Raw genomic sequence first — 27,368 nt, 5'->3', positions numbered from 1 at the left:
ACTTTTGAAATTAATAAAAATATTTGCCAAATGGCCATTTTCACTGGTTGGTAATAAAAATCTTCATATCACTGCCTGGAATGTAACTAGAGGATACTGCAAAATCCACCAGAGCTGCACGTACTAATATAACTCTTACTGCGAGCAGTAAAATCCGATTCTTCCAACCACAAATATGTGGATTATGCAGCTGTGGGACATTTACCAGTCACAGAATGTGATGTATGGACTCTGCCTAAGCTGGGAAACTATTAACCAGTCTGGACCCCCTGCAAGTTCTTCCCTGGAGGCCTTTCCAACAGATCAACTCTTAGAAATCCCGCAACTCACTCCTGCAGAGCGAGGGATATGTTAATATCAAATAGAAAACACACTACCATCGGTCTCCTGCTATACAGAAAGTGACCGAGCCCAATCCCCCGTTCCCCTGAGACAAGGTGGGATAGCCCTTGGCTTTCAAGTCCCCAGGATGTCTCACAAATAGTGAGTTACTTCTGAAGTGCAGTCACTGTTGTTTTATAGGCAAACACGGCAGCCAATATGCTCACAGCAAAATCCCCCAAAACAACAAATGATCAAATAATCTAGGTTTTTTTTTGGCTAGTTGAGGGATAAAGATTGGCCATGACACCTGGAAAACTCAGAAATGCTGGAAATGCTCAGCAGGTCAGTCAGCATTTATGAAGAGAACAGACAAGTTAATGTTTCAGGTGTGGATCCTTCATCAGAACTGGAAGAAATTACGATGAACAGCATTTAAAAAGGTACGGATAAAAGGGAAGGGGTAGAGAATAAAACACACACACACACACACACACACAGGAGAGAGGAAGTAGAATGATCTTTTTCTTCCATCATATGTTGATGAGTTTTTTCCCTCCCCTTCCCTTTGTACTGTTCCTTTCTAAATGCTGTCCATGTGCATTTTTTCCACTTCTGATAAATGGTCCACACCTGAACTGCTAACTTATTTGTTTGCTACACAAATGCTGACTGACCTGCTGAGTGTTCCTGTTCTATAGTAGTGCACCAACATACAAGGTATCTGAGGAGGTTCTTCTCGCACCTCTCTTACACTCCTAGATAGAAGAAAATCTTTCACTCACCTCTAGCCTTCAGGCTCTCTCCCTGTTGCAACCTCTTTGTCATTCTAATTAATACTACTATGGTCATTGTTTCCTCTCTTGCTCCTCCTAAGCTGCAAATTCATCATCCTACCTTCTCTTCCTTCTCCCTGCAGCCTCATTGTGTTGATATCAAAACTCATCATACAATCTCCACAAGATCACAAGATACTTATGGAGGAGGAATGTCATTCAGCCCATCTTAATTCATTCTTCCAGAAAAATCCTACGCTCACCCATTGCTGCATCTAGTTTCTGGTTTACGCCTCCAACACTAGTGAGTTAATTGAAGTCCATTCCAAGTGTTTATCGCTCTCTGAATCAAGAAGAACCTCCTCACATTGGTCTTAAAGTTCCATTTTATTTGTTTAAATCTGTGTCCCCTTGTTCTATTCTCACTCTTTAATTTATAGTAGTGTATGATTTATGAGCCTCAGGCCTTATTAACATTATTTGTGTGAGCTCCACAGCCAGCTAGCGCATTTGAAGGCCACAAATGTCAGGCTGCTTACCTCGCCAGAGGGTACAGCAGCAACGGTGGGGGGGGGTGGGCTATGGAGTCGGGGAAGCGGTCATGCTTCTCCTGGCTCCACAGCAACTTTGCCAATCGCTCCCCTCCTGATCTCTCCACTTTTTTGACTACGCCCCTCTCCTGGTCCCCTTTAAGGACTCACGCGATCTTCGAGGCCATTCTCCAGCGGGCTGCCTGGCAATGCCATTAGGTGTCCGCAGCTCGCCGGATCGATGATAATGAGGCCTGAGGTTCAATATTAGGTGTGCCTCGGGCAAATCCATTCAGGCGCAGGGATTGCTCCCTGTGCCTGATGCACACCTGTTTTTGGGCACGAACAATTTTTTACCCCCATAAATCCCTGAGCATTTATTTTGTTTTAAGCCTTTTCAACTTATCTCGGACTTTGGTCTCACTTGTATCGAAGTCCTGAATTTTGCCTTGGTACTCTTTTTTAGGGAAGGCATGCAGTTCATGTGTCCCCTTGTGAATATTATGAGGAACTAAAGATTCAGAAAATTTACTAACTTGTGTTCATCCTCAGTTTCAAGCCCAACTGTATCTTTTAATAGTCTCACTTTTCCTCTGTTACTCTGTACTGAATTAACATGCAGTCATTCTTTTTCAAAACTGTCAAACTTCTTACCCCTCAATCTTCCCTTCCTCCTACAGTCCATCAGCTTTTAATACCCATATTGTCAACAGCTACTCACTACTTCTGAATTTACTTTCTCATCTCTACGATTGGTTTCAAGCTTGGCTGTGGGCCTTTAGCGTTTCTTTAAAAAGTACATGCTTTTGGTTTTCACTGTCTAAGACATAACATAAATGCAGATTACTTTTTGATACAAATGACTACAAAAAACATTTTTATGCTGATCTGCTTTTACTGTCAAATCTGGAGTGTTTCTCACCAGTTTGTATTCTTTCCAATCACGGTGAAATTCTACGCTCCCATCTTCACGATGCTGGAAGACCGTCCACCCCCCTCCATTTATCTCCATGTCGCAGAGCACCTGCAAAGAAGAAATGGGAAGGTAGCAATTCAAATAATTTTAAAAGAAGCTTCAGAGCAGAGTAAATGCTGACTGTGTTTCATTTACAACATCTTTGTAGTGCATTCTCATCAATTCTGACCACACCGTAGCCAATCATTGGTCAACTTCAATGTGTTTCTTGGTAAGGACCACTGGCATCAGCTTTTCTAAACTGAATTCCGCTCAAACAGCAAAAGCTGACAAGGAAATTATTGAACATTAAAGTTGAATTGACTCCAATAGGTGGAGTCAGTACTTCACCTCATCTTTGTTCACCTTTATGTCATTATTATGCCTTTATGTAATTATTGCTATAATTACACGTGATTATACCCAACACCACGAAAACAGATTATCTGGTCATTGCTTTTTGTGGGACATTGCTGTGTGCAAATTGGCTGCCGTGTTTCCTACATTATAACAGTGACTACACAAGGGTAATGCAATAATCATGGGGGACTTTAATCTTCATAAAGAATGGGCAAACCAAATTGGCAAAAGTAGTTTGGAGGACGAGTACATGGAATGCATTTGAAATAGTTTTCTAGAACAATATGTCGAGGAACCAACTCGGGAACAGGTTATTTTAGATCTAATATTGGGTAATGAGACAGGGTTAATTAGTAATCTTATAGTTAAGGATCCTCTGGGGTAGAGTGATCATAATATGATATAATTTCATATTGAGTTTGAGAGTGATGTAGTTAAGTCCAAAACTAGGGTCTTACATTTAAACAAGGCCAATTATGTAGGTACGAGGGGCAAGTTGGCTAAGGTAGATTGGGAAATTAGATTAAAGGATATGACGGTGCATAAGCAATGGTGAACATTTAAAGAAATAATTAATAATTCTCAATGAATATACATTCTATTGAGAAATGAAAACTCCATGGGAAAATTGATTCAACCGTGGCTGACTAGAGGAGTTAAGGATAGTATTAGATTAAAAGAAGATGCTTACAATGTTGCCAAAAGGAGTAGTAAGCCTGAGGATTGGGAGAGTTTTAGAAATCAGCAAAGGATGACCAAGAAATTGATGAAGATGGAGAAAATTGAATATGAGAGTAAACTAGCAAGTAATATAAAAACAGATTGTAAGAGCTTCCACAAGTATGTAAAAAGGAAGAGATTAGTGAAAGTAAATGTTGGTCCCCTAGAGGCAGAGAGAGGAGAAATTATAATGGGGAATAAGGAAATGGCAGAGACGTTAAACAAATATTTTGTACATCTTCACAGCAGAAGACACAAAAAAACATACCGGAAATAGTGGGGAACCAAGGGTCTAATGAGAGTGAGGAAATTAAAGTAATTAAGATAAGCAAAGAAATAGACTGGAGAAATTAATGGGACTAAAAGCCAACAAATCCCCTGGACCTGATGGCCTACATCCTAGGGTTTTAAAAGAGATGGCTGCAGAGATAATGGACGCATTGGTTTTGATCTTCCAGAATTCCCTACATTCCAGAACGGTCCCCATGGATTGGAAGGTAGCAAATATAACCCCGCTATTCAAGAAAGGAGGGAGAGAGAAAACAGGGAACTATGGGCCAGTTAACCTGACATCAGTAGTAGGGAAAATGCCAGAATCTATTGTTAAGGCACCTACATGTTAGTCTCTGGCTTTCTTGCCTCCTTTCATGTGGCGTGAAAGAGAAGGCCCAGGAATCCCGGCCCCCCGGGATTGAAATCGGAAACTCTGGGAAAATGGAGGCTGGAAGCCTCCTTGAAAGGTCTTAAGGCCTGATCCGCCTCCTGGAAGTGGGTTGGTCATCCGCCCCTCGTCCCACCCTGGTGAAAACCGGAAATGGGCGGGTTGGAGGCGGGTCTGAAAAGTTTGCAATTTTGTAAGCCCCCCAAACCCCTACCCGCCCGTTTTCCACTTTTAAAATAATGCCCAAAGAGTCTGCAAAGGGATAAAGACAGGTTAAGTCAGTGGGCAAGAAGGTGGCAGATCGAGTATAATGTGGGGAAATGTGAGGTTAATCACTTTGGTAGGAAAAATAGAAAAACAGAATTTTTTTAATGGTGAGAAACTATTAAATGTTGGTGTTCAGAGGGATTTGGATGTCCTTGTACAAAAAACACAGAAAGTTAACATGTAGGTACAGCAAGCAATTAGGAAGGCAAATGGTATGTTGGCCTTTATTGCAAAGAGGTCAGAGTACAAGAGTAAGGAAGTCTTGCTGCAATTATACAGGACTTTGGTGAGACCCACCTTGAATACTGTGTGCAGTTTAGGTCTCCTTACCTAAGGAAAGATATACTTGCCTTAGAGACGATGCAACAAAGGTTCACTCGATTGATTACTGGGATGAGAGGGTTGTCCTATGAGGAGAGATTGAGTCGAATGGACCTATACTCTCTGGAGTTCAGAAGAATAAGAGGTAATCTCATTGAAACAAATAAGATTCTGTGAGGGCTTGACAGGGTAGATGCAGTGAGAGGCTATTTCCCCTGGCTGGAGAATCTTGTACTGGGGGCATAGTCTCAAGGTAAGGGGTTGGCCATTTCAGACTGCGATGAGGAGAAATTTCTTCACGCAGAGGGTTGTGAATCTTTGGAATTCTCTACCCTAGAGGGCTGTGGATGCTCAGTCGTTGAGCATATTCAAGACTGAGATTGATAGATTTTTGGACTCTAAGGGAGTCAAGGGACATGGGGATCAGGTGGGAAAGTGGAGCTGAGGTCGAAGATCATCCATGATCTTAGTGAATGGCGGAGCAGGCTCGAGGGGCCATATGGCCTACTCCTGCTCCTATTTCTTATCTTCAAACAATACTTCATTGGCTGTAAAGTGATTTGGGACATCCTGAGGTCATGAAAAGCGCTATATAAATGCAAGTTCTTTCTGTAAGAGTTTTAAAGATAAAATAAATGTATTATCTGACTAAAGAACTGCGTTTTACACACATTTTAAAATAATTAGAATTGTAAATATTATAATAATCGTCGTTACCAATGTCTCTCTTGAAAATGTGCTGAAATTATTCTCTGCATGAGATTACCAAATATAAAAGTATGTATAGCCTTACAGCCCTACTTAGCCTTGACTGCTAAGCAAAGACTCTCTAGTTATTACTGTCTATTCGAGCACAGGAACTTTCCACGAACCAACAGTTTAAGCATTTAAATTGTTCAGTGTAAATACTGAACCTGTGAAATCTTGAAAAGTTCAATTTCTATCAGATTGGTAACCTTTTGCAGGTTCTAACGTTCATTTATATTGTGTGATCTTGTTACTTCCTTCTGTATTATAAAATTAATAACTCCTCATGGTTCCAGAGCAGAGGGGGAGCTCAAGAATGCACTGCCTATGACATCTCTCTAATTGTCTCACTATAACATATCTGTGCAGGACTGCCATTTGAGGTGTGAAAGAGGGCAGATACCAGCCAAAAGTGCCACGACAGTAAGATCTTTTCACAATCTGCTGAAAGTCCTGAAATTCCAACTCAATTATATTTTTTCAATTCAGCTTGTGCTATTTAGGATTTTAGTTCAGCTATACTTTCTCGTAACTGTTGGGTAATTTTTCACTGATTGGCCGACTTACTCAAAGAAGATACTCATATCACTGATTTGCTCTTTGACAGCGGTTTCACATGTCATTCTGCCCGGGCAAGATGCAATTTTTCTCCACTTCAATCATTAGTCAAGTAAAGAGTATGAGGGTTGTCTTATGAGCATTGGTGTTTCTCACTTGTGTTCCTATCATTAGTTGATGGAACATTGTGAGAGATGTGTTATCATCAGTGATACTGCTCTCCTGTACTCCCATTATTAGTCAGTGTTAGCCGTGGCTCAGTTGTAGCACTCTGTCCTTTGAATCGGAAGGTTGTGGGTTCAAGTCCCATGCCAGGGACTTCAGCACAAAATCTAGGCTGAAACTCGCATTGCAGTACTGAGGGAGTGCTGCAATGTCAGAGGTGCGATATGTCCTATGAGACATTAAACCAAGGCCCTGTCTGCCCCCTCAGGTGGATGTAAAAGATCACATGGCACTATTCAAAGACAAGCAGGAGATTTCTCCCAGTGTCCTGGCCAACATTTAGCCCTCACCCAACATCACTAAAACAGATTATATCTGGTCATTATCATACTGCTATTTGTGGGGCCTTGTTGTGCGCAAGTTGCCTGCTCCTTTTTCCTATATTACAACAGTGACTACATTTCAAAAGAATTTAATTGGCTGTAAAGCCTTTTGGGACGTCCTGTGGTCATGAAAAGCGCTATATAAATGCAAGTCTTTCTTTCAATGGAAGAGTTCAAGGCGTTGCGTTGTAAAGCAGTGTTAACGCCCTCTCATGTTGCCATTGTTAGTAGAACAGAATATGACAATATATTATAACCAGCATTACTGCTCTCTTGTGTTCCCATCATTAGTCAGTGGAGGAGTGTGAAATGTGTTGTAAACAGCCTTAATGCTCCCTCATGTCCCTATCGTTAGCCAATGGAAGAGACAGAGATACGGTAGAATCAGCATTAATGCTCACTTGTGAATTTGTGGTTCGGCAGTGGAAAAGTTCAAGATGAGTGAACAGAATTACTGCTCTCCTGTGTTTCCCCATCATTAGTCAAAGGAGGAGTGTGGAGTGATGCAGTATAAATTGTTTTTACAGCTGTTAAAGTAAATTCAGTGTTCCAGAAAGTTAATTTGTTTTTTTAATCAATGGATGTTCTTGAGACCGGTAATCACTGCTTATTGGTTAATTGACTCAGAACTCTAAATATTCTTTCCTTTCACATTTGTATCCCTTAAACTTTTACTGAAGGTTACCTCATGGGAATGTTTACTTTATTATCTACATTTACTTAATAAGATGCCAAGTTAGTAACTATGGGAGGCATTCTGGCACCAGTTATACTGCATTTCATATGCAATATGATATAGCTCTTTATGACTACAATAATTTTTAAATCCAATTTAATTTTCTTCCACTATTAGTTGTGCCAACATGACTTGAGCTGCTAGAGACTACTGACAAGATCAAAACTAATTCTCACTTGGAGAAGAATGGGTTAATAAGGGTCAGTCTGCACGGATTTGTCAAAGGCAAATAGTGTCTTACGCATCTGATTGAGTTCTTTGATGAAGTATCAGGGAGGGTTGATGAAGGTAGTGGAATAGATGTATATATGGACTTTCAAAAGGCATTTGATAAAGTACCACATAACAGACTTATTTGGAAAATAGAAGCACATGGAACTAAAGGGACGGTGGTAAATTGGGTATGTAATTGGCTAAAGGATAGGAGGCAGAGGGCAGTGGTGAATGGATGATTTTTTAACTGGAGAGAAGTATGCAGTGGGGTCCCCCAGGGATCGGTATTAGGATCGTTGCTTTTCTTGTTACATATAAATGACCTGGACTTGGGTATAAGGAGTACAATTTCGAAGTATGCAGATGATACAAAACTTGGTAATGTAGTAAATAGTAAGAAGGATAGTAGCAGACTTCAGGAGGACATGGACAGAATGATGAAATGGGCAAAAACATGGCAGATACAATTTAATGCATATAAATGTGAAGTGATGCACTTCGGGAAGAACAACATGGAGAGGCAGTATAACATGAATGGTACTATTTTGAGGGGGGCTTCAAGAGCAGAGGGACCTGGGGGTACATATTCCCAAATCTTTGAAGGTGGCAGGGCAAGTTGATAAGGCAGTTAAGAAACCGTATGGGATGCAATCACATCTTTCCTGCAATGTGGTGACCAGAACTGTACGTAGTACTCAAGCTTTGGCCTAACTAGTGTGTTATACAGTTCTAGCATGACCTCCCTACTCTTATATTCTATGCCTCGGCTAATAAAGGAAAGCATCCCATATGCCTTCTTAACCACCTTATCAATCTGTCCTGCTACCTTCAGAAGCATGCACTCCAAGGTCCCTCTGTTCCTCTACACCTCTCAGTATTCTCCCATTTAGTGTGTATTCCCTTGCTGTGTTCGCTCTCCCCAAATGCACTACCTCACATTTCTCCGGATTGAATTCCATTTGCCACTTTTCTGCCCACCCGACCCGTCCATTGATATCCCCCTGCAGTCTACAGCTTTCCTCCTCACGATCAACCACATGGCCAATTTTTGTATCATCTGCAAACTTCTTAATCATGCCCCCTACATTTATGTCTAAATCATTAATATATAATCACAAAAAGCAAGGGACTTGCAGGACCCCACTGGAAAGAGACTTCGAGTTACGTGGAGAGATTGGAGGAGCTGGGATTGTTCCCCTTAGAGTAGAAAAGGTTAAGGGAAGACTTAATAAAAGGTATTCAAAATTATGAGGGGTTTTGATACAGCAAGTAGGGAGAAACTGTTTCCTCTGGCAAGTGGGTTGGTATCCAGAGGTGATAGATTTAAAATAATTGGCTAAAGAACTAGAGGGGAAATGAGATATTTTTCACACAGAGGGTTGTTGAGATCTGGAACGCACTACCTGAAAGGATGGTGGAAGCAGATTCCATAGGAACTTTCAAAGGGCAATTGGACATGTACTTGAAGAGGACTCATTTGCAGGGTTATGGGGAAAAAGCTGGGTTGTGGAGCTGAATTGGACAGCTCGTTCAAAGAACCAGCACAGGCACGATGGGCTGAATCCTTCTGTGCTGTAAGTTATTTATGCATTTTGACATAAATAACTTATGTGCGAGGCCTTCAGCTGAGCTTTACTTCGGCTTTTCACATCTCACCAGAGTTTGATTTCCTGGTTTAATCAGCAACAACCAAAATCCTCTTGATGTGACACAAAGGACAGAAGTGCGTCATGCACCGTGTTGAGAGACAAAACCGTAAAAAATGCAGTATCAAATTGATAAATTAAGTAAATAGCTCAGACAGGTAAAAGGCACGGTTAGTTACAGCATTAAACCATACAGACTACAAGTTCACTAATTCGATTCCCAGCCCGTGCTGACTTAGCTGATATCAGGTAGGGAATGACAATTGGGCCTTAAATCTCCTGAGCTTGGGAGTGGAAAGATTTAGCAACGGTTTCTTGCTCCTGATCGCTATTTAGTGACTCCTGCTGGTTATTTAGCTCAATGTTGGAATTAGCTTGTTCCTATTAAACTCTGCAGCCTGGATTTAAACTGCCAGCAAGTTTCCGACAATTTAATTTCCCACCTTCCCGCAACAGAATGAGGCCCGGCTGTTTAAATCTCGTTCCAGGCGGGAAGCAGTGTGGCCTGGGAGCCGCCCGCCGACACAGGATAGGTGGCGGGATCGGGTTCCAGGGGCGTCTTGCGGGGCTCGTGTTCAGGAAGTGGAGGGGAGTCCTAAGCATTCCTGGCCCCACAAAGGAAAGAAAAACATTTACCATTTTTGGCCTCTTTCAGGGCTGATCTTCTCTTGTCCTGGGTTGGCCTGGCAGGAGAAGATCAGACCTGAGTTAAAATTGCAGTTGGGTTCCAATGACATCATCGGGACCCAGTATGTAAAGAAGTGCCTTCCCAGCATGGAGCGGGTGTTCTTGCGGGATCTGGGCAGCTCGTGGGCGGGTAAGCAACTCGGGCCATTTTAACTGCCTAACGACCTGGTTTCCGCTGGGCGAATAGGTTTAAAAATTCCCCCAATATTAGAGTATTATAGGGCTCAAAAATCCCAAGCTTGTGCGGACATCAGGAGAAAACAGGTTGAACTCTCTTGTGATATCCTCTGTGGTCAAATAGCCTACTGACATTCATTGTTTAGATTCACACATGAAGAATGGATATTAGAGTGAGGCATCAGAGAGCAACTGGCAACTATGAAACCACACCCCAGTAAGGTAATCAGGAGAGAAGGGTAGAAAATTGGGGAGTGGGGTAGAGTGCACCAGGATATAAATGTACTGATGTGAGATTAAGTCCCCATCCAGTCCAATATAGTTATATGAACTGAACTTTAACCATTTCAACACGTAAAACCTTGAGAGCTAGCATTTTAGTGTTAAAGTGGCAGATATAGTATTAAGCTCCTAAACACTGAACAGATTTCAGCCAAATTTCCTTTGGTAAGTTAAAGTAAGACCCACCTTACAATATAACATGTACAAGAATTCAGCAACATAAATTATAAGAAAAAACTCTCTAAAAGCTTACTCTCCACTCCAAATTTAGGACTTGCTAAAGTTAGAAAAATTGATCCATATAGTTCAGATTTATGATTAACTTATTCGGAGCACCATTAAATCTGATAAATTACATACACTATACTGAAGTTCTACTGGTGTAACTCTTGTGCTATAACTGCTTTACATGGTCAATTTGGTGGCATAATCTGACATTAACGGCTATTCAGCATGCGACTGTGGCTGTAGCGCCTGATAAACTGTACAGTCTGAATTCATACCAGCGTGAAAACCACCCTGACAGAGAATGGTTTTAAGCTGGCACAAGCTCAAAATCACTGCAGTGCAAACCCGGCTAGACGATGAGCCCCTGCTTTGTTACCAGGCAACCAACTTTTTCTTTTGGACAGAGACCAGTCACAGTGGCACCAGTGTGCAGTCGTGTCACAAGGCTGGTGCCTCTGATTTACATAGTGAGCACGTGTTCCTTTGATTAAAGCCCCCTGATGACCAACTACAGAATAAGTCGGTGGATCTAATTCCAGCGTTGGGTGTGCTGAGGAGTTAGCTTGCTGATATTAAACTCAATGTAGAAGTATTAAACGGCTAAAGAATATTTTAACACTATGATTGCAAATTGAGAGATTCTCAAAGCACTAGATTTGTGCTTGAGGCCTTGAAAAGCAGAGTGATTTAATTACATAGCTGTCAGTTCAAAACTGAAGTGATTTTGGCTCAAGGCTTCTCAGCAACTTTTTCCTCTAGTCCTGTAATCTACCCATCTCCCCCAATCTGGCTTTAGATAGTCTGCTGTGGCGACTTTTTTTTTAAAGAGGTCCTCTTGCTTTGAGGTATTTTCTCTTTCTTCAGTTCAACAGACCACCTCTGGCTGAAAGGGTGTGCCAATAACCTGCACCCTAGCCTCGACGAACACTACTCTGAACCAAGCTAGAGATGCAAGAGAGTAGCCCAAAGGGCTACTCATTTGAATGACTACATAAACACTGGGAACTTTCTAATATTCAGTTACAATAATAAAAACAATAGTGACGTAAACAATTAGTTTTTATGTAGTCGTTCCCTGTAATGAGTGCCATTATACTTTCAGGAGCATTTCAAAAATACTTTAATTGGCTACCTGAACTATCACTACTTTGGAATGGAATTAAGATAAAATGCTGTTACTGGAGAAAATTAGTAACCTACCTTCACCAAAGCAGCTATTAATATTTCCCTCCAGCATAGAACGCCCACAAGCATATAAATCATTACATTTTCTTCTTAAAGGAGAATATTGTTTAAAGAAACAAGCTCCCCACATGTGATTTAACATTACTGTAAACTATATGGGAAAAATATGAAAAGGCTCAGTTCAAATTGCATTTAATTTTGAAAATATAATAAGTGGTCGACTGCTTTTTTCTCCTTCAAATAGGATAATTGTCTCTTACAATGTTTAGTAACAATCAATCAATCATGGGGGCTGAACTGATATCACTGATGCACTGAACTGTTAACTTGGAACCAGAGACTGTGTGATTGAGGCAGACATGCACTGATGGTTGTGAGGTTCTGTGACCTGAATAAAGTAAGTGAATTACTTGTCTAACAATTTCTATATCTATCTTCCTATTCCTCTGACTCTCCATCCCTTTCTCTGGCTTTCAACTAGCAAACCTGTTCATATATTTAACCTCTTGCCTTAGAATTCCATTCCCAATGTCCATTGTTATGAACCACTACACCTCGTCCGGCTCCAATGACTGAAAATGGACATTGTTATGAACCACTACACCTCGTCCGGCTCCAATGACTGAAAATGGACATTGTTATGAACCACTACACCTTGTCCTACTCCAATGACTGACAATGGACATTGTAAACTACAGCTTTTGCATCTATGAAAACACTGTAAATGGTAACTTGTTAAATCAGAAATGAATGCAATGGTACAATGAAATAGAATAGCATTGTGCTCTTGGCGTCACATTGGGTTAGATCTCGGTTCACATCTGCATTCTCTGCTGTGAACATTAACCATTTTCGGCACTTCTTCACATAGTGAGGGGAGGATTTATAACTGTAAAACATTGGTGGATGAGTCATTCCAGGTTGCCCCTATAAACCTTTGGAAGAACAGCATTGGCACTGTTCTGGCAGAAGATTAATTGGCCTCTCTCTCAGCTCTGTCAATGGTGCATGGCATGGGAAAACCCAAAAGTGCAAACAAATAAAAAAGGACACAATAATTATTTGCATAATGTGGCTCAATCTCTATATATGCCCATTATGACAAGGACTGTTTTTTGTTTGGGGAAATTCATTTTTTTTACATCGGTAATATCCTAGAATTCAGTGCGATAATAACCAACAGCCAATGAGCAGTATCATTCCAGTTAGACAGAATGAAAAGAATCAATAGTATCCAAATCTAGTAGTCTGTTGGTAGAATATAAACAAAGGTTGGTGCAATATTGAAGCCACGTTCCTCGTATGTTCAATAAATGCTAAACTTAACCATATTTGCAAAGCACACAAAAGATATCTCAGAGATAAACATCATTCTTGCACTATCCTTTCCTTCTCATTGACTCCTTCAATCCTGCACTGGATTCTGAAACACAAGGTTTTAAATGGACTCTCGTTTCAGAATTATAGATCTAATAGTCGCTAGAAAAGATTTTAAAATATACCCAAATCTCTCCTATTTTGAAGTTATTTTCTTTCCCTCTGTGCTTTTGCTTGACACACACCATTGATTGACGAAGAGGGCAGGAGGTAACCTCATTGAAGCGCCCTGTTACTTCTGCCCTTGAGTCAGACACTGTAGGATGGTAAGTTGACTTATCCTCTAAGTTTTGCTCCCTCTCTGATCCCAAATCAGCTCACACCGTCGGCCACACATCTGCAACAGGTCTTGAATAAAACTGGGAACTTTTGTGAGGAAACAGGGGCACAAATCCATCAGCCCAGCATCCTACCACTCTGATGCAATGCTGTACCACTGATGCACACTCTTCACATAAATTCCAGTACAGACGTCAATCTTGGTTTAGTTTTAATACACTCCTCTCAGAGTCGAAAGGTACTAGGTTCAAGCTCCACTTCAGAGGCTTGAGCAGTTAATCTAGGCTGACACTTCAGTGCAATACTGAGGGACCGCTGCATAGTCAGAGGTGTCATCTTTCAGATGAGATGTTAAACCGAGGTCCCGTCTGCGCTCTCAGATGGGCATAAAAGATCCTATGGCACTTTTCGAAGAAGAGCAGAGGAGTACTCCTAGTGTCCTGGCCAATATGTATCCTTCAATCAGTATCTCCAAGAACAGGCTAGCTCGACATTTACCTAATTGCTGTTGGCAGGACTTTACTGTATGCAATTTGGCTGCCACGTTTCCCTACATTACAACTGTAACAACACTCTAAAAGTAATTCACTGACTGTGACGCACTTTGGGACATCCTGAAGTTATGAAAGGTGCTATATAAATTCAAATTCTTTCTTTATTTACTGGGAGGTTTGCTGTGGTTTTCCATTATATTCCCTCACAATGTGAGAAAGCTTGACAATTTAATACAAAATCTATGACTCAGCCTGGCACCTGAAGGAGATCATCAAAAATGCAGAACAGCGGCAGAAGTTGAGATATAAAAGGAGATTGTGAAATCAAAAGAGAAACAAATCACACAAACAGAACTTTCTGTTGGGGGTGGGGGGTGCGGAGAATGGAATTTCTTCATCTTACCTTCACTGTTTCAGTTGTGTTGGGGATATGGAGTGTATAGACTCCACTTGTAGTTTGTCCTGATTTGTACACTTCAGCACAATCTTTAAAAGCAACTTGATCTCTTGTTTCCCGTGCAATATCTATAGTAAAGAACAACAGGCACCGTCATTTTATTCCAACCAGTTTAAAAGGTAAATGTAATATTTTAACCTCATGGTCCATTTCAGACCAACTGCTGCATCAGGCATAAGGACATCACAACCGACACATCTTTAGTATAATTTATTGCATCTTAAGGTAAAGAATTCTATTTCCCTTATTGTGCTGAGAAGGAAGGAGGCAGAGTTATAACTGTCAATACTCTGGGACAAGGGAAGAACTGTACTTTCTTCCCACTCTCCCTATATTAATCCTCATGCTGGGCTTGTGGTAAGGACAAGTCAGCGAAAATAGGCCCAGAAGATGCACTGAGTGCCCAGCAGTGTTATTTTCCTCATTTTTCCAGGTGAAACAATATCTGGAGGCTGTTTCAACACTGGAATAAATAAATCAGTGAAAATAGAATCACATCCACATCAGGGCAGCAGCTCAACATATAAGCAATTTTTATTTAAAAAAAACAATAAAAAATGTTTGTGACAAGGTAGCTGTGTGTCTATTCCCTCCTGGGGCCGTCATTGATGATACTCGTAAATGGTACACAAATGTTCCTTGAAGCCATTTGACATGGGATTTAAATACTAATATTGCCCCAGAGCCCAGAGGGAGATCACCTGTATTATGCCTGGAGACATATCACAGCTATTTGTACCTGACACTATGTTTAATTTTACACTGCTGATCACATTGAGGAGGAGGGGAAGAGAGGGAGTGGTAAAAAATTATTCTTAAATTTACATCTTACATTTCTTTTCATAAAAACCTCTTTGTGGGTTGAAAATTTTCAGCTCCAGTGCTTTTTGCATCTCTGGTTCAAGTACCTTCATTTGTATATTTATGAATATTTTTGTAGCTCTAAAATATGCAAACTACATTTCAATCTGTTTTTCTCCATATCACGGCTGTGCTGACCCATTTCACAGGGTGAAGAAAAATAAAAGTCAAATTTTCAACATTAATATGTATGGTATCCATGTGTATGCTGCAATATAGGCACAAAAAAAACCTTTGACTGATTCAGTGTTGTTAAGGTGGGCATTATACCACTAACACTTAGAAATACACTTTGAATATCTCTCGACATTCAATCTTTCAGGCATAGGTTAAACGTTGCCATGATATAGTCTCATCAATTCAAAAATGATTCATTGCCCCATCCTGAGATACAGGGGGAATTGCTAGATACTGATTAGGGAGGCACATAGCTCTGCTGGGTTATCACCAATAGTACCTCCACCCTTGTATACCAATTACGAATGGAATTCTTGCTTATGCACAGTGTAATTTTAAAAATATATTAAAATCTGGTATTTCATCTAAATCAAAAGGATTCGGACTGTCAACCCACCTTTCGTCAACCACCCACCAACCGCACCCCCCCACCCCGCCCCATGTTTCAAACTGCCAATGACACTGCTTTTGGTACAATATTGTCCTGTTCAGTACCTATGCTTTTCCCCCTCCCACCACTGTGAATTATTTTTGGCTATTCTTTTGCGATACGTAGCATGCACCATTCTCCAGACAACCAGGCATCATTAAGTTTGAGAGAGTGACTTGGGTTAACTCACCTCAGAACTTTTTTCTCCCCTCTCTCGTGAACCCAGTGGAGATCTGGACCTTGCTTTAAATATAACTGAATTTGGAAGATCAGACCAATTGCAGCAAGGCTGATCAAGGTACTTACTTAAAAATTCCAATACAATTTATTGATATAAGGAGGGAGAGAGTTGACAAAACTGTATTAGCCAATCTCACCAAGATGCAATGATTTCATAAAAGATGTTTGAAGAGCATCCCCAACGATGGGTAACTGAGCCACACTGACCAAGAAGGTCCCAGTTCCATCTATGGTTTGTGCTGCGTTAACTGTTCTCAGGGAGGGCAGCAGTAGGCCTCAATTGGCCTCAAGTACGAGCTGCGGGATGCACTGAGGCGAGGTGCAACCTACACAAAGGGTCTATGGGGAAACGCCACCATGTAAGGCCATCCCATCTTGTATTGTACACCGTGAGTCATAAGAAATACTGTGTTTGAATTGTAATAATGAGATCACTTTGTGTACGATCTGTAGTGTTTTGGTTTGAATTGTACTGGTTTGGAATTGTGATATTTACATTGAACAGTGTGTACCTTTAAATTCTTTGAAATAAGGTATATTTTGAAATTTAAAAAAAGCTTCTGGCTTAGGGAGGGAATAAAGGTCAGAGTTCCCATTCCATATTGCCACCCAGCAACACCTGCAGAGGACATTATAAAAACACGATGAATTGATTTTATCCCTCTCAAAATAAATATAAATTGACAAACATATTGTCATGAAGAAGCAAAATCCTTAATATATCAAAATGAAAGTTAGTAACACAGCCTTGTATGGCCAGTCATTAATTGATCAGTGGCACTGACCAGCAATAAAACCAGCTGATGCAGTGTGGATTAGTTTCTTCCAAAAGAGTTGTTTCAGAGAGGGGTTGAAGGCAATAGAGAGAAGTATAAACTTAGATGATTAAATACCCCACTCAACATAACAGTCCCAGTGATCTTGGCAAGGGAATGTGTGAAAGAATTATTGCCTGTGAAGAACAACCAACGAGGGTTGGACAGTGGAGATGTGGGAGTGGATAGATATTCTAGAGTTTTGTTTGGTTACCCTTGGCAGAACTTTCCCTCAGGAGTCTAATCAGCACTCCCTGTGCGTGATAGAACTTCAGTTGGCTTCTGATCGAACTCGTCAAAATGCATCGTAAAAATTCTTACTCCATATCCTTTGTTAGTGCCATTCACTTAAGAAACTCATAGCACAATGTACTGTTCCTTGTGTTCAGGCCAGTGATCAGAAGTGTTCCTGTACACAGTGCTGTTTCACTTTGCCTTCTCCAAGCTAAAAAGTCTGGTTGGAAGAATACAAGGGGCAGGAGCACTGGTAGACACACTGGTGCTACTGCTGAATGGATATCCGATATGGGGCTTGATGGCATTTGAATTTCCTCACATGCCAAGTTCCCCTAATGTCCGTTCGGCTGGCAGGGGAGAGTTCACCCGGAAGTGGAGGCAGGTCTTTTCCCCCAGCAAGGAGGGCGAGTAGATCAGGACGGAAATCGCTCCTGTGCTGCATTCATGCACTAGCAGGCAGCTGGGTTCAAAAACATTTGCCTATTTTCTTGTGGCAATGAATATTAATTAATCCATTTTACTGTCTGATTAAGAGCTTATGCACTAATATGCTCTGCAGAGATATTTCTATCAACATCTCATCCTCGTCCAACCTCAGACCCCTCCACAACCAGAAATCTACCCTGCTCCTTCTTCAGGGTTCAATAAATTCTACTACACTGCACAGGCTGGCAGTTTATTCAATTGATCTTGAATGCAATATATAATCATGACTCCTGGCTTGTTGCTCCTGATTCCTCACAAAGACACTCTCTATTTTATCTTTATCATTTTGAACTTTTGACTTATAGGGCCAGTTCCCCTGCTCCACTCCGCTCCCAAATAATGCTCCAAAATCTAGTGCAATGTGGAGGAAAAATTAGCCCTAATCATATGTTCCCACTTTGTTCCTGAATAGCACTGCACACAAACTTCCTCTGTGTCTTTTTGGTGTGTGTACCTGACTTTGCCTGAAGGGGACACAGGAATGTAAATTGTATCAAATGAATATCATAGACCTTTGCACTCAAATTTCCTCTAATAGCACTGGGTGCAGTTCTGGGGCAAACTACTACCAAAAGAAAACCTGTGTTATTGATTCCAGAGCTAGTATTTCAGTGCTATCTGCCTTATGGGACAAACTGGTATTGTCAAAAAAGATCTTTATTTTTGGCTTTTGTATGAAAAATGTTTTGATGTTTTGTTGCTTTGTGGCTTGTTGCAGAATGCTGTTAGTTTTTCACATTTAGGAGTCGATTTTGTCTTTTGGGCGAATGACCGGCGAAGCACCGAAAAAGGCAATCGGGGTCCTGTCTAACAATGTAAGACCCTAAATCCCATGTTAAAAGAGGCATACTGGTGGAACCAGGCAAGCACTTTTGACACCCGGTGGTAGGCCTCTTTCAAAATGGCTGGTGTTAACGAGGCGATAAGGCAACAAACCTAATATTGAGGCCGTTACCGCCCCATTAACGCCAGGTAAAGGCAGTGAAAATTGTCCCTTAGTGTTCGAGGCCATGTTCAGTACCCCTCCTTCCCTATTTTTTGCTATATAGTTTATTTGACTGCAGATGAGGGGAAACCTGGACAGCTGCTGAAATCATTCACCTGAGCATCTATTATTACAAATAGTGCTTGACAGTAAATTTCAGTCCCAGTACATTTAAACATAAGCACATCATCACCAGTCCTTTTCTTAAAAACTAAGGATATTGTCAAATCATCTGAAATTAACATATATGACGGAATTTTACACTTTAGCAGAAATCTGGTGAGAAGTTAGCACTGCATGCATGGTGCCCATCCAAATTCCCCACTGCACATCTTGCTGGGGTCAGCCTAGTTTAGATAATTTTGCCAGGCTCCCAGTGGGATTTCAACCTGCCTTTGGTGGGGTGCTGTGGGGGGAGTGGAGGACAGGGAGGGCAATGGCCCCGGGTGCTTGCAGCAGGGAAGTAGGAATGCCTTGTCTGTGGCCTATCCAAGGAGGAGGCTGAACATTTTTCATATTTTTAAATTTCTCATGGTCAGGGAGTGCAACCAATCTCCCCATAACCGGAATGGGCTATTTGTCCCATTGCATCGTTGCTGGCTCTTTGCTAGATCAAGCCAAAATTAATACCACAACCCGCTCTCTCCCCACAGCTGTGTGTAAGTCTCAGCTAATGCAGCAGAGTTAATGGCTTTTGGAAAGTGCTGAAGAGCAGATGAAGTGTCAGTTCTTCTCTTTACTGGTGAGGAGTCTCCGTTCTTTATTCCCCACAAGTACTGATATTAGGGAATCAGAATATGCAGACAAACCCATCTTCTGTCACCCCATGATGCTGTCCTCTGCCATATCAACGTTCAACCAAATCAGACTAAAGGCTGACTGACATGAAATTTCAACATGATATCATCACTAACCGTTGCCATGGGAAACCATATTCAGTAGGTTATGAACAGTCTCCATTAGTAAAACCTGCTGGCTCTGAAGGACGGTGTTGTTCTGTGTGGCTACACCCAGCTGCTTCTCGAGCTTTCCGATAATTGTGCTCTGCTTCACCAACAGGTCCTGCATCTCCAGCTTCTCTGCTTTTATTGATTGAAGCTCAGTTTCATGTTTACCTTCCATTGCCAGGACTTTCTGCTCCAGAAAGCTGAAAGGCAAGAGGACGACATGGAGAGTATCAATGTGCCCGCAGTTCACTGAGAAACAATTTGTATATTTAACGCATGCCTTCTGTATGAGATGGATCGATACTGCAGACTGATAATTTCTACTTTCTGAAAAATATTCAAAATTAAATAGAACATTATTGTCACTTTTTGCCAGCAGGAATGGCCACTGCTGTAATTCAAGATGAAGTGTTTTTTTGTGGGGGACAGGAGAATTAAAGGCCTCAGCACTCCTATCACCAAGATATTTTCTTAGGAATCTAATCATTGTGCGTAGCATTGAGCCATAAAAATAATGTGGGTGCTCACAATTTTCTTTTTTAAATTTTGGTTAGCGTAAGACTGAATGTTTCTCCTCTTTCCCTTATTGTGTCTTCCTGTCCCATTTATTGTAAACAATTTTACAACACCAAGTTATAGTCCAGCAATTTTATTTTAAATTCACAAGCTTTCGGAGGCTACCTCCTTCCTCAGGTAGCCACCTGAGGAAGGAGGTAGCCTCCGAAAGCTTGTGAATTTAAAATAAAATTGCTGGACTATAACTTGGTGTTGTAAAATTGTTTACAATTGTCAACCCCAGTCCATCACCGGCATCTCCACATCATGTCCCATTTATAGCAGAGACAATCGGATCGCAGGACTCTAACAAAACCGCTCTGAAACTAGGCATGAGGATCATGTGCCTGTAGACACTATAGACATGACATGATAATCTTTCCTACAGCTTTCCCTCTTCTGCTTGGAATTATCAAGGATGTGGATGAAATTGAGAATTAGTGTTGGGAATCACAGGGCTCAAACCAAGTCTGTGTCCTGTCTAGTTTGTGATCTGGGTCCGCAACATTGACACAAAAAAAAATTGAAACAATTCTTGTCCCAAGGTCAGGCTTGTGAGATGTGTGTCATAGGAACAGGAATAGACCATCTGTCCTATTGAGTCTGTGAATGAGCACAATGCCACTTTAAAGTGAGATGAGTTTTCATTTGGCTGAATGATAAAGGACACAACATACCTAGTGTTTGTCTTGTGTAGAGTGTGTTACAAAGCAGTAACAGTCAGTGCATTCAGATAATGTAAACCATGGAAGAGAAAGAGAGGCAGTTTATCAATGCCATCCAAACCATGTCATGTCCTAGTGCCTTGAAACGCACTCCTACTTGTGTTATTCTTTGCAAAATGCACAGGCAAACATAATTTAATCTTAGTGAGTGTGAAAGAAGCTGTGATTCAGTACAGTGAAAGTAGCTCCATTTCAAATGGACAGTAGGATCATGTTACTCAGACTGAAGAAATACTAAACCAACTAACTTCTACTGCACTTATTTCAGAGAATGTTACAGCAAAGTAGTACATACTACACACAGGACAATAATCACCTCACTGCAGCATCTGAAGCAACAAAAGCAGTTTTAATAAAAAGTTACGATTGTGCATGGAGCTTGATATTCTGGGATGAATCCACCATTTTTATTTTTCAGTCAAGCATCAAAAAATATAGAAAAATGGCCCAAGATCTGCTATTCTTGACTAAACAGACTGCTTTAAATGGTCTTTTGTCTAACAGAGGACGAATGGGTTCTTAAATTATCAGCCTGCCGTGCAGCAGTTTCTGCTTGGCCTTGCATTATGCAAGTGCAGACGTCTGCTGGAAGCATATATGTATTGTGATTTGGATGGAATCATAGAATCATGCAGCACAGAAGGAGGCCATCCAGCCCATCGTGCCTGTGCCAGCTCTTTGAAAGAGCTATCCAATTAGTCCCAGTCCCCCACTCTCTCCCTATAGCCCTGCAATTTTTCCCCTTTAAGTATTTATCCAATTCCCTTTTGAAAGTTACTATTGGATCTGCTTCCCTTTCAGGCAGTGCATTCCAGATCATAACAACTCACTGCATAAAAATATTTCTCCTCATTGCCCCTCTGGTTCTTATGCCAATTATCTTAAATCTGTGTCCTGTGGTTGCCAGCTCTCCTATATACTCTATCAAAACCCCTCAAAACTTTGTACAAATAAGAACAGGTGTAGGCCACTCAGCCCTCATGCCCGTTCCGCTATTTAATCAATTCCATATACCTGCCTTTGATCCATATCTCTTGATACCCTTACCAAATAAAAATCTGTCGATCTCAGTCTTGAAAGTTTCAATTGACCCAGCATCCACAGCCTTTTGCGGGGGAGAATTCCACATTGCCACTATCCTTTGTGTGAAAAAGTAGTGACACAAGTATTTCTCTTGTGGCACCAAACAAAACTTTGATTTGAGTGCTGTGGCTCTTGGAATTATAGGTAGCAGCAATCTCAGGAGAATAAATCTGGAGGTCCTTTGTTTCTGCACATTTCAATTGGAAACTATTCAGCTTGCCTCACAGTATGAGTCTTTAGCTGCTTCCATGGCAACACTGCATTTAAACGCACCTGTTCTTTTCATGGAGTTTGGTGATTTCCTGCGTCTGCACCATAATTTGTTTCTCCAGTTTGTTTGTTGAAAGTGAATTCTCTAAGAGCTGTATTTCAAGCCGTGATGTTTGATTCAAAACCTTAAAAATAATACAAATTATCATTCAGGAAAAAAAAGAAACAGTTCTTGTTTAAGACACAATTCAACACCTCCAGAGCTTTGGGGAATCCTGAATTTTAAACAGGAAGCTTGAAGCAAAAGATGGACACAGGCAGAACAGTGGGCTCTGCTAATCAATGGTATATTTTCTTGCCACGTTTCCTCCCTACTTTCAAACTTCTCAGTGGAAATTCAGTGTGAATGTGTATTTCCTTCAAAACTTTTCAAAAGTCAGACGGAGACTGACTTGGGGGTGAGGACGTACCTAAGAGCTGAGTGAGCTACAAACGAAAGAGAGCGAGAACCAGAGAAATAGAGATTAAAAAGAAATTCAAAGCAAATTATAAACGTTTTTATATTTTTACCAGAGATCTACCTACATATAGGCCGAAGTTGTCCACTTCTGCACTTGCTAGCCCACGATTTTGTGACTGGGTAGAAAATTATGGGCCAACGATTGTTGAAGAAGAAAACCCCGAACATAATATTTCCTATTGTCACGTACTTATTTCCAGTGTCAGGATTTTGTCACACCGTTGAGAGACTTAGTAATACCTGAAATAGTGTCTGCTTATATTACTTATTATACATAACACTGTAATGTCTGTTTTTATTGTATACTTACCAGTACAGTTACCTTTCAGTCCTCCCAACGCTAGGTGGCACTGTGGCCTGCCTGCCATATTCTTTTTCACCTAATTTTCTCTTCTATGCAGAAAATTTAATTTTTAAATTTAATAAAGAGAGAACTTGCATTTATACAGTGCCTTTCACATCCCCAAATTCTTCACAGCTAATGAATTGCCTGTGAAATGTAGTTTCAGATGTTTTGTCGGCAAATGCAGCAACTAAACTGTGCTCAGTGAGGTCCCACAAGCAGCAATGAGATAAATGGCGAGTTAATCTGTTTCATTGGTGTTGATTGAGGGATAAATGTGGGCTCGGACACTAGAATAACTCCTCTCATCTTTTTCAAGTAGTGCTTGAGATCTTTTATCTCCACCTGGGAGGGCAGTTGGTTTAACATCTCATTCAAAAGGATGCACCTTCAACAATGCAGCAGTCCCTCACTGCGGTACTGAATTGTCAGCCCAGATTAGTGGTGCTTGAGTCCATGACGTTCGGACTCAGTACAAGAGTACTACTACTGGGTCAAGCTTTCAGTTTATTTTTCATTTATGTATTTCTTTTAATTAATTTCAACCTCCTTCAGCCAGAGTCTTTTCTCACTCCTCTTGCCATGATGGGCCCTGCTCTGGTGCACGACTAGGCTCCTCCATTCTCCTGAATTTAGCTCCGTTGGACTTCCCTGTCACACCTCAGCCTTTTCTGAGGTCCTGTTTCTCTTTCCACCACTCATGGCTCACTCCAGTGCACCCTGACTCCACCACTGATCCTGGCCCTTCTCTGGTGACCTGCTTCTGTTTCTGTCACCTGCAGCCTTCGCCAGTGCCCCTGAGGCTCCTCGACTTTTTCCTCTTGCTCCTGGCATTACTCTGCTGCCCTGCAGGTGTTGCCTCCGGTGATGGATATTTGGACACTAAGGGAATCAAGGGATATGGGGATAGGGCGGGAAAGTAGAGTTGAGGTGGAAGATCAGCCATGATCTTATTGTATGGCAGAGCAGACTTGAGGGGCCATATGGTCTACTCCTGCTCCTATTTCTTATGTTCTTATGTCCCACAAGGTTCCGCCATCTCTCCTAACCTCTGTCCCATCCCCAATGGGCTCCCCTGCCTCTTCCTGTCTTGCTCTGGTGGATGTGCTTTTTTTTAAGATAAAACTTGAATTCTATCCACACAACATTTTAATACATTTCTCATGTTTTCCTGTATCATTCCAACCAACACACTTCAACATTACTTCATTTACCATAGATGAAAATGGCACACTTCATTAAAATATATGATTGTAAACAGATGTAATTGTGATTCATTTACCATGGGCAATGCTACAGGATCTCTGCTAGTAATAACTTACTTAAGACTATGAGTGTTCACAAAGGAGGATTCTGTGGAAAATTCAGACAGTCTCATCCTAAAATTCTTAAATATATTCTGAGCTCATAAAATGAAACACAGAAAACCATTAATCTAACTGAGAATTATAATTAGCTGGGAGTATGTAACATGTAGAATAAATGGCATTGGGAGTTCACTGACAAAATAAACAATGGTCAGAAGTGCAATACTCAGCAAATAAATGGAGATACATAACAGGCAAATGTTTACCTTGAGTGTGTTTCACAATTAGAAATAGTGTCTGGAAGCGTATGATATCGAAAATAAAATAGTCTTTCACTTGGAAAATAAACAGTAGTTAGAGTGTGATACACACAGAATAAATGGCGATCAGGAGTGCATTATAATGAGATCCAAAATGCAGGTTTTTGAATCTTATAATCTGAATTGTGAACTTGGGCCCTTAAAGCTGTGGTTGGGAAGCTTCAGCTGTCAACTGTTATGATCAGTGCTGTTGCTTCAATGCAAGGGCAGGAGTGATTTCTAAACTGGACCAACTGAGCACAAATCCACACAGATCAAACCTGGTCCAATTCAAGTTAGGAAACAGCTACGCTGCTTCTTGGTTATTGTCCAAATTCAATTAAATCTTAAAAATACATTGAAGTTTGCAGTGTAATTAGTTTAGAACAAAAGATTATTGATAAGGTGACCACTCCTTTATTGTTATGATCAAGTGAAAGGAGATACCTGTGTTTCCACATCAGTGAGCTTGCGAGTTTGTTCTGCAGTTTGAGACAGGAGGTTTGTGCCTATTTCCAACATGGCTGCCGTCTGGTTTTGCACCACATTCCGCTGGATCTCCACTATCTCAGTCTTCACGCTGTCCTGAATATAGTTTTCAAGCTGCAATGAAACAATATAAACTACTTTATACAAGCTGTGTGAAGATTCAGTATATTAGATAAATGTACCACGTTTTTAAGTTGCAATGTGACAGAACAAAATAATGTATTTGAAAACTTGAATGGATATCTTGGTGCTGAAGAGGAAGTCTAATCATTGGAGTCCCTTTCAAAAAGGAAGTCTCATGATCCGGGTGCTTTTGATGAGGGATCCTCACCATTGGGGCCTCTATCAAAGAGGCAGTGTTGATATCAAGACCCTTTCGAGACAGGAATCTCAGCACCAGGATCCCTCACAAAGAGTTGAGGGATGAATTTCCACAGGGGGTTCTCCAACTCGTTTGCCATACCTTCGGCAGAAGAGCTGCTGAAACCCCAGAAATAGGCATAAATTACGTTTACGGCATTTTTCCGTGTTTCTATGGATCTTCCGCCAAAGTTACAGTGGGCCAGTGGGAGAACCCCTGCGGAAATTCACCCCCTAAATCTTGCGTACATTCTCCCAATCTCCCGTCCATAATGACAGTTTACGTTGATTCTCCAGGGTTTCCACTGACCTTCCACCGGAGTTATCGTGGGAAATTTAGAGAGTTCTCACAGGAATTCCTCCCCAGTAATTTGTAGATCATTTCTATTTTTTTGGTCCATTGGTTTTGATTTTAATTTGAACATTTTAGTTCAAGTCAGTGAGTGCTCATTTCATTTTATATTTCAGGCTGAACAATCAAATGTCTAATTCAATTGATTATTTCCCGTAAAAAAAAATTATAACAACGATAATTCATTGTGCAAGTGCTTGACGTCCAGCCATTGAGACAGTATCTCTATTGTGGTGTTGCAAATATTGTCAACACAAAAGAAGCAAACGGAACAAAGCTGCTGGAAACAATCGGTGGGAATGAGAGTACAAATCACCAGGGCAGCAAATAAATCTGCACACATCCCTTGAGAAACCCAACTGTTACAAACAATGGGGGTGAAACTGTTCTGTGCTTCGACCGCCTGAGAGGGTCAGAGAGGAAATTTTCCAGAGTGCTTTTTCCCTTATTGGCCCTGGGTTTTTTTCTCTCTTTTTTTTGCCTCTTCCAGGAGATTGCATGGCTGGGGAGGGGAGAAGGGGGATTGTTTAGTCATGATGCTCTGGCCATCATGGTGTGGGGCAGGCTTGATGGGCAAGCTGGTCTTTTCCTGCCCATCAATTTCTGATGTTCATATGTACGCCAGTAGCACGAAATGGGCTCCGAATGGAAAAGAACATCGGGCGCAGTATAGAACGGGCCTGAGAGTATGTTTCGCACGACTGCTGTACACCAATTTCACCCCCACAATGTGTTTAAGAATCAACCAAATGTTAGTGGCGTTTTTAAAGAGATGTTGTTACCAGTAAGCAAATTGCCTTTGCTACTTCTGTTCAGCAAAATGTGATAGCTATTAATAAAATTGCACAGATTCACCCACTTCTGTTTGTGACAAGGGCAAAAATGTGAAGGAATTCTGTTTTTACTTATTGAAAACGTATTTTGCAGAAAACAGGACTTCTATTGTCATTCAATCTCCACAGCTTTCTTCAAATCGGCAACAAAAAGCAGGATTGGCATTGTGGAGGAGAGGGAGTTGTTCTGAGAACAAGCCTCCAGCCTGCACTGGCAATATAGCTGGTGAAATATTGTATGGTGTAGGGCATCCAAGGAAGGGTAAATATTCAAAATGGTACAAAAAATAGCTGACAATATATAACCTGTAAAAGATATCTTCTGGTTAATATATATTTGTAGACTTGGCAAGGCTCAGTGTAAGATATTAAGGCTGTTTGTCAGATTGTTCAGCAGAAGAGTCCCTGTTGTGCTTTTCATTTCATATCGTTTGTAGAATTTGCCCTTACAGCATTTTCACAGCCACACAAGCTGTACAACTGTGGCACTGTGTCATTACCACATTAAGTACCTTCTGTATATTTTTGTATGTTGTCCCTGCACAAAAATATTTAAAATGTATGCTTGTTTGATATATCTATTGATTAA

General features: G+C 41.0%; 1 protein-coding gene across 3 annotated transcripts in view; it reads right to left on the bottom strand.

Moving 5' to 3' along the window:
- LOC137342522 (angiopoietin-2-like) overlaps nt 1-27,368 on the bottom strand; it is a 142,806-nt gene that overhangs the window by 45,031 nt on the left and 70,407 nt on the right. For 2 of the 3 annotated variants that reach the window (XM_068006454.1, XM_068006452.1), the window contains exons 3-8: nt 25,193-25,348; nt 22,340-22,461; nt 19,671-19,903; nt 14,472-14,593; nt 4,888-4,920; nt 2,550-2,651 (exon numbers count right to left, since the gene is read on the bottom strand). In XM_068006454.1, coding sequence (XP_067862555.1) covers nt 2,550-2,651; nt 4,888-4,920; nt 14,472-14,593; nt 19,671-19,903; nt 22,340-22,461; nt 25,193-25,348 — 768 coding nt within the window. The remainder of the gene's footprint in view (nt 1-2,549; nt 2,652-4,887; nt 4,921-14,471; nt 14,594-19,670; nt 19,904-22,339; nt 22,462-25,192; nt 25,349-27,368) is intronic. The other variant, XM_068006453.1, reaches the window with a different exon arrangement.

The sequence above is a fragment of the Heptranchias perlo genome, chromosome 26, assembly GCF_035084215.1.
Source record: "Heptranchias perlo isolate sHepPer1 chromosome 26, sHepPer1.hap1, whole genome shotgun sequence".
In the NCBI taxonomy this organism is placed as follows: Eukaryota; Metazoa; Chordata; class Chondrichthyes; order Hexanchiformes; family Hexanchidae; genus Heptranchias; species Heptranchias perlo.
The sequence above is the reverse complement of the archived record's forward strand: the minus strand, read 5'-3'. Positions and strand labels throughout refer to the sequence as shown.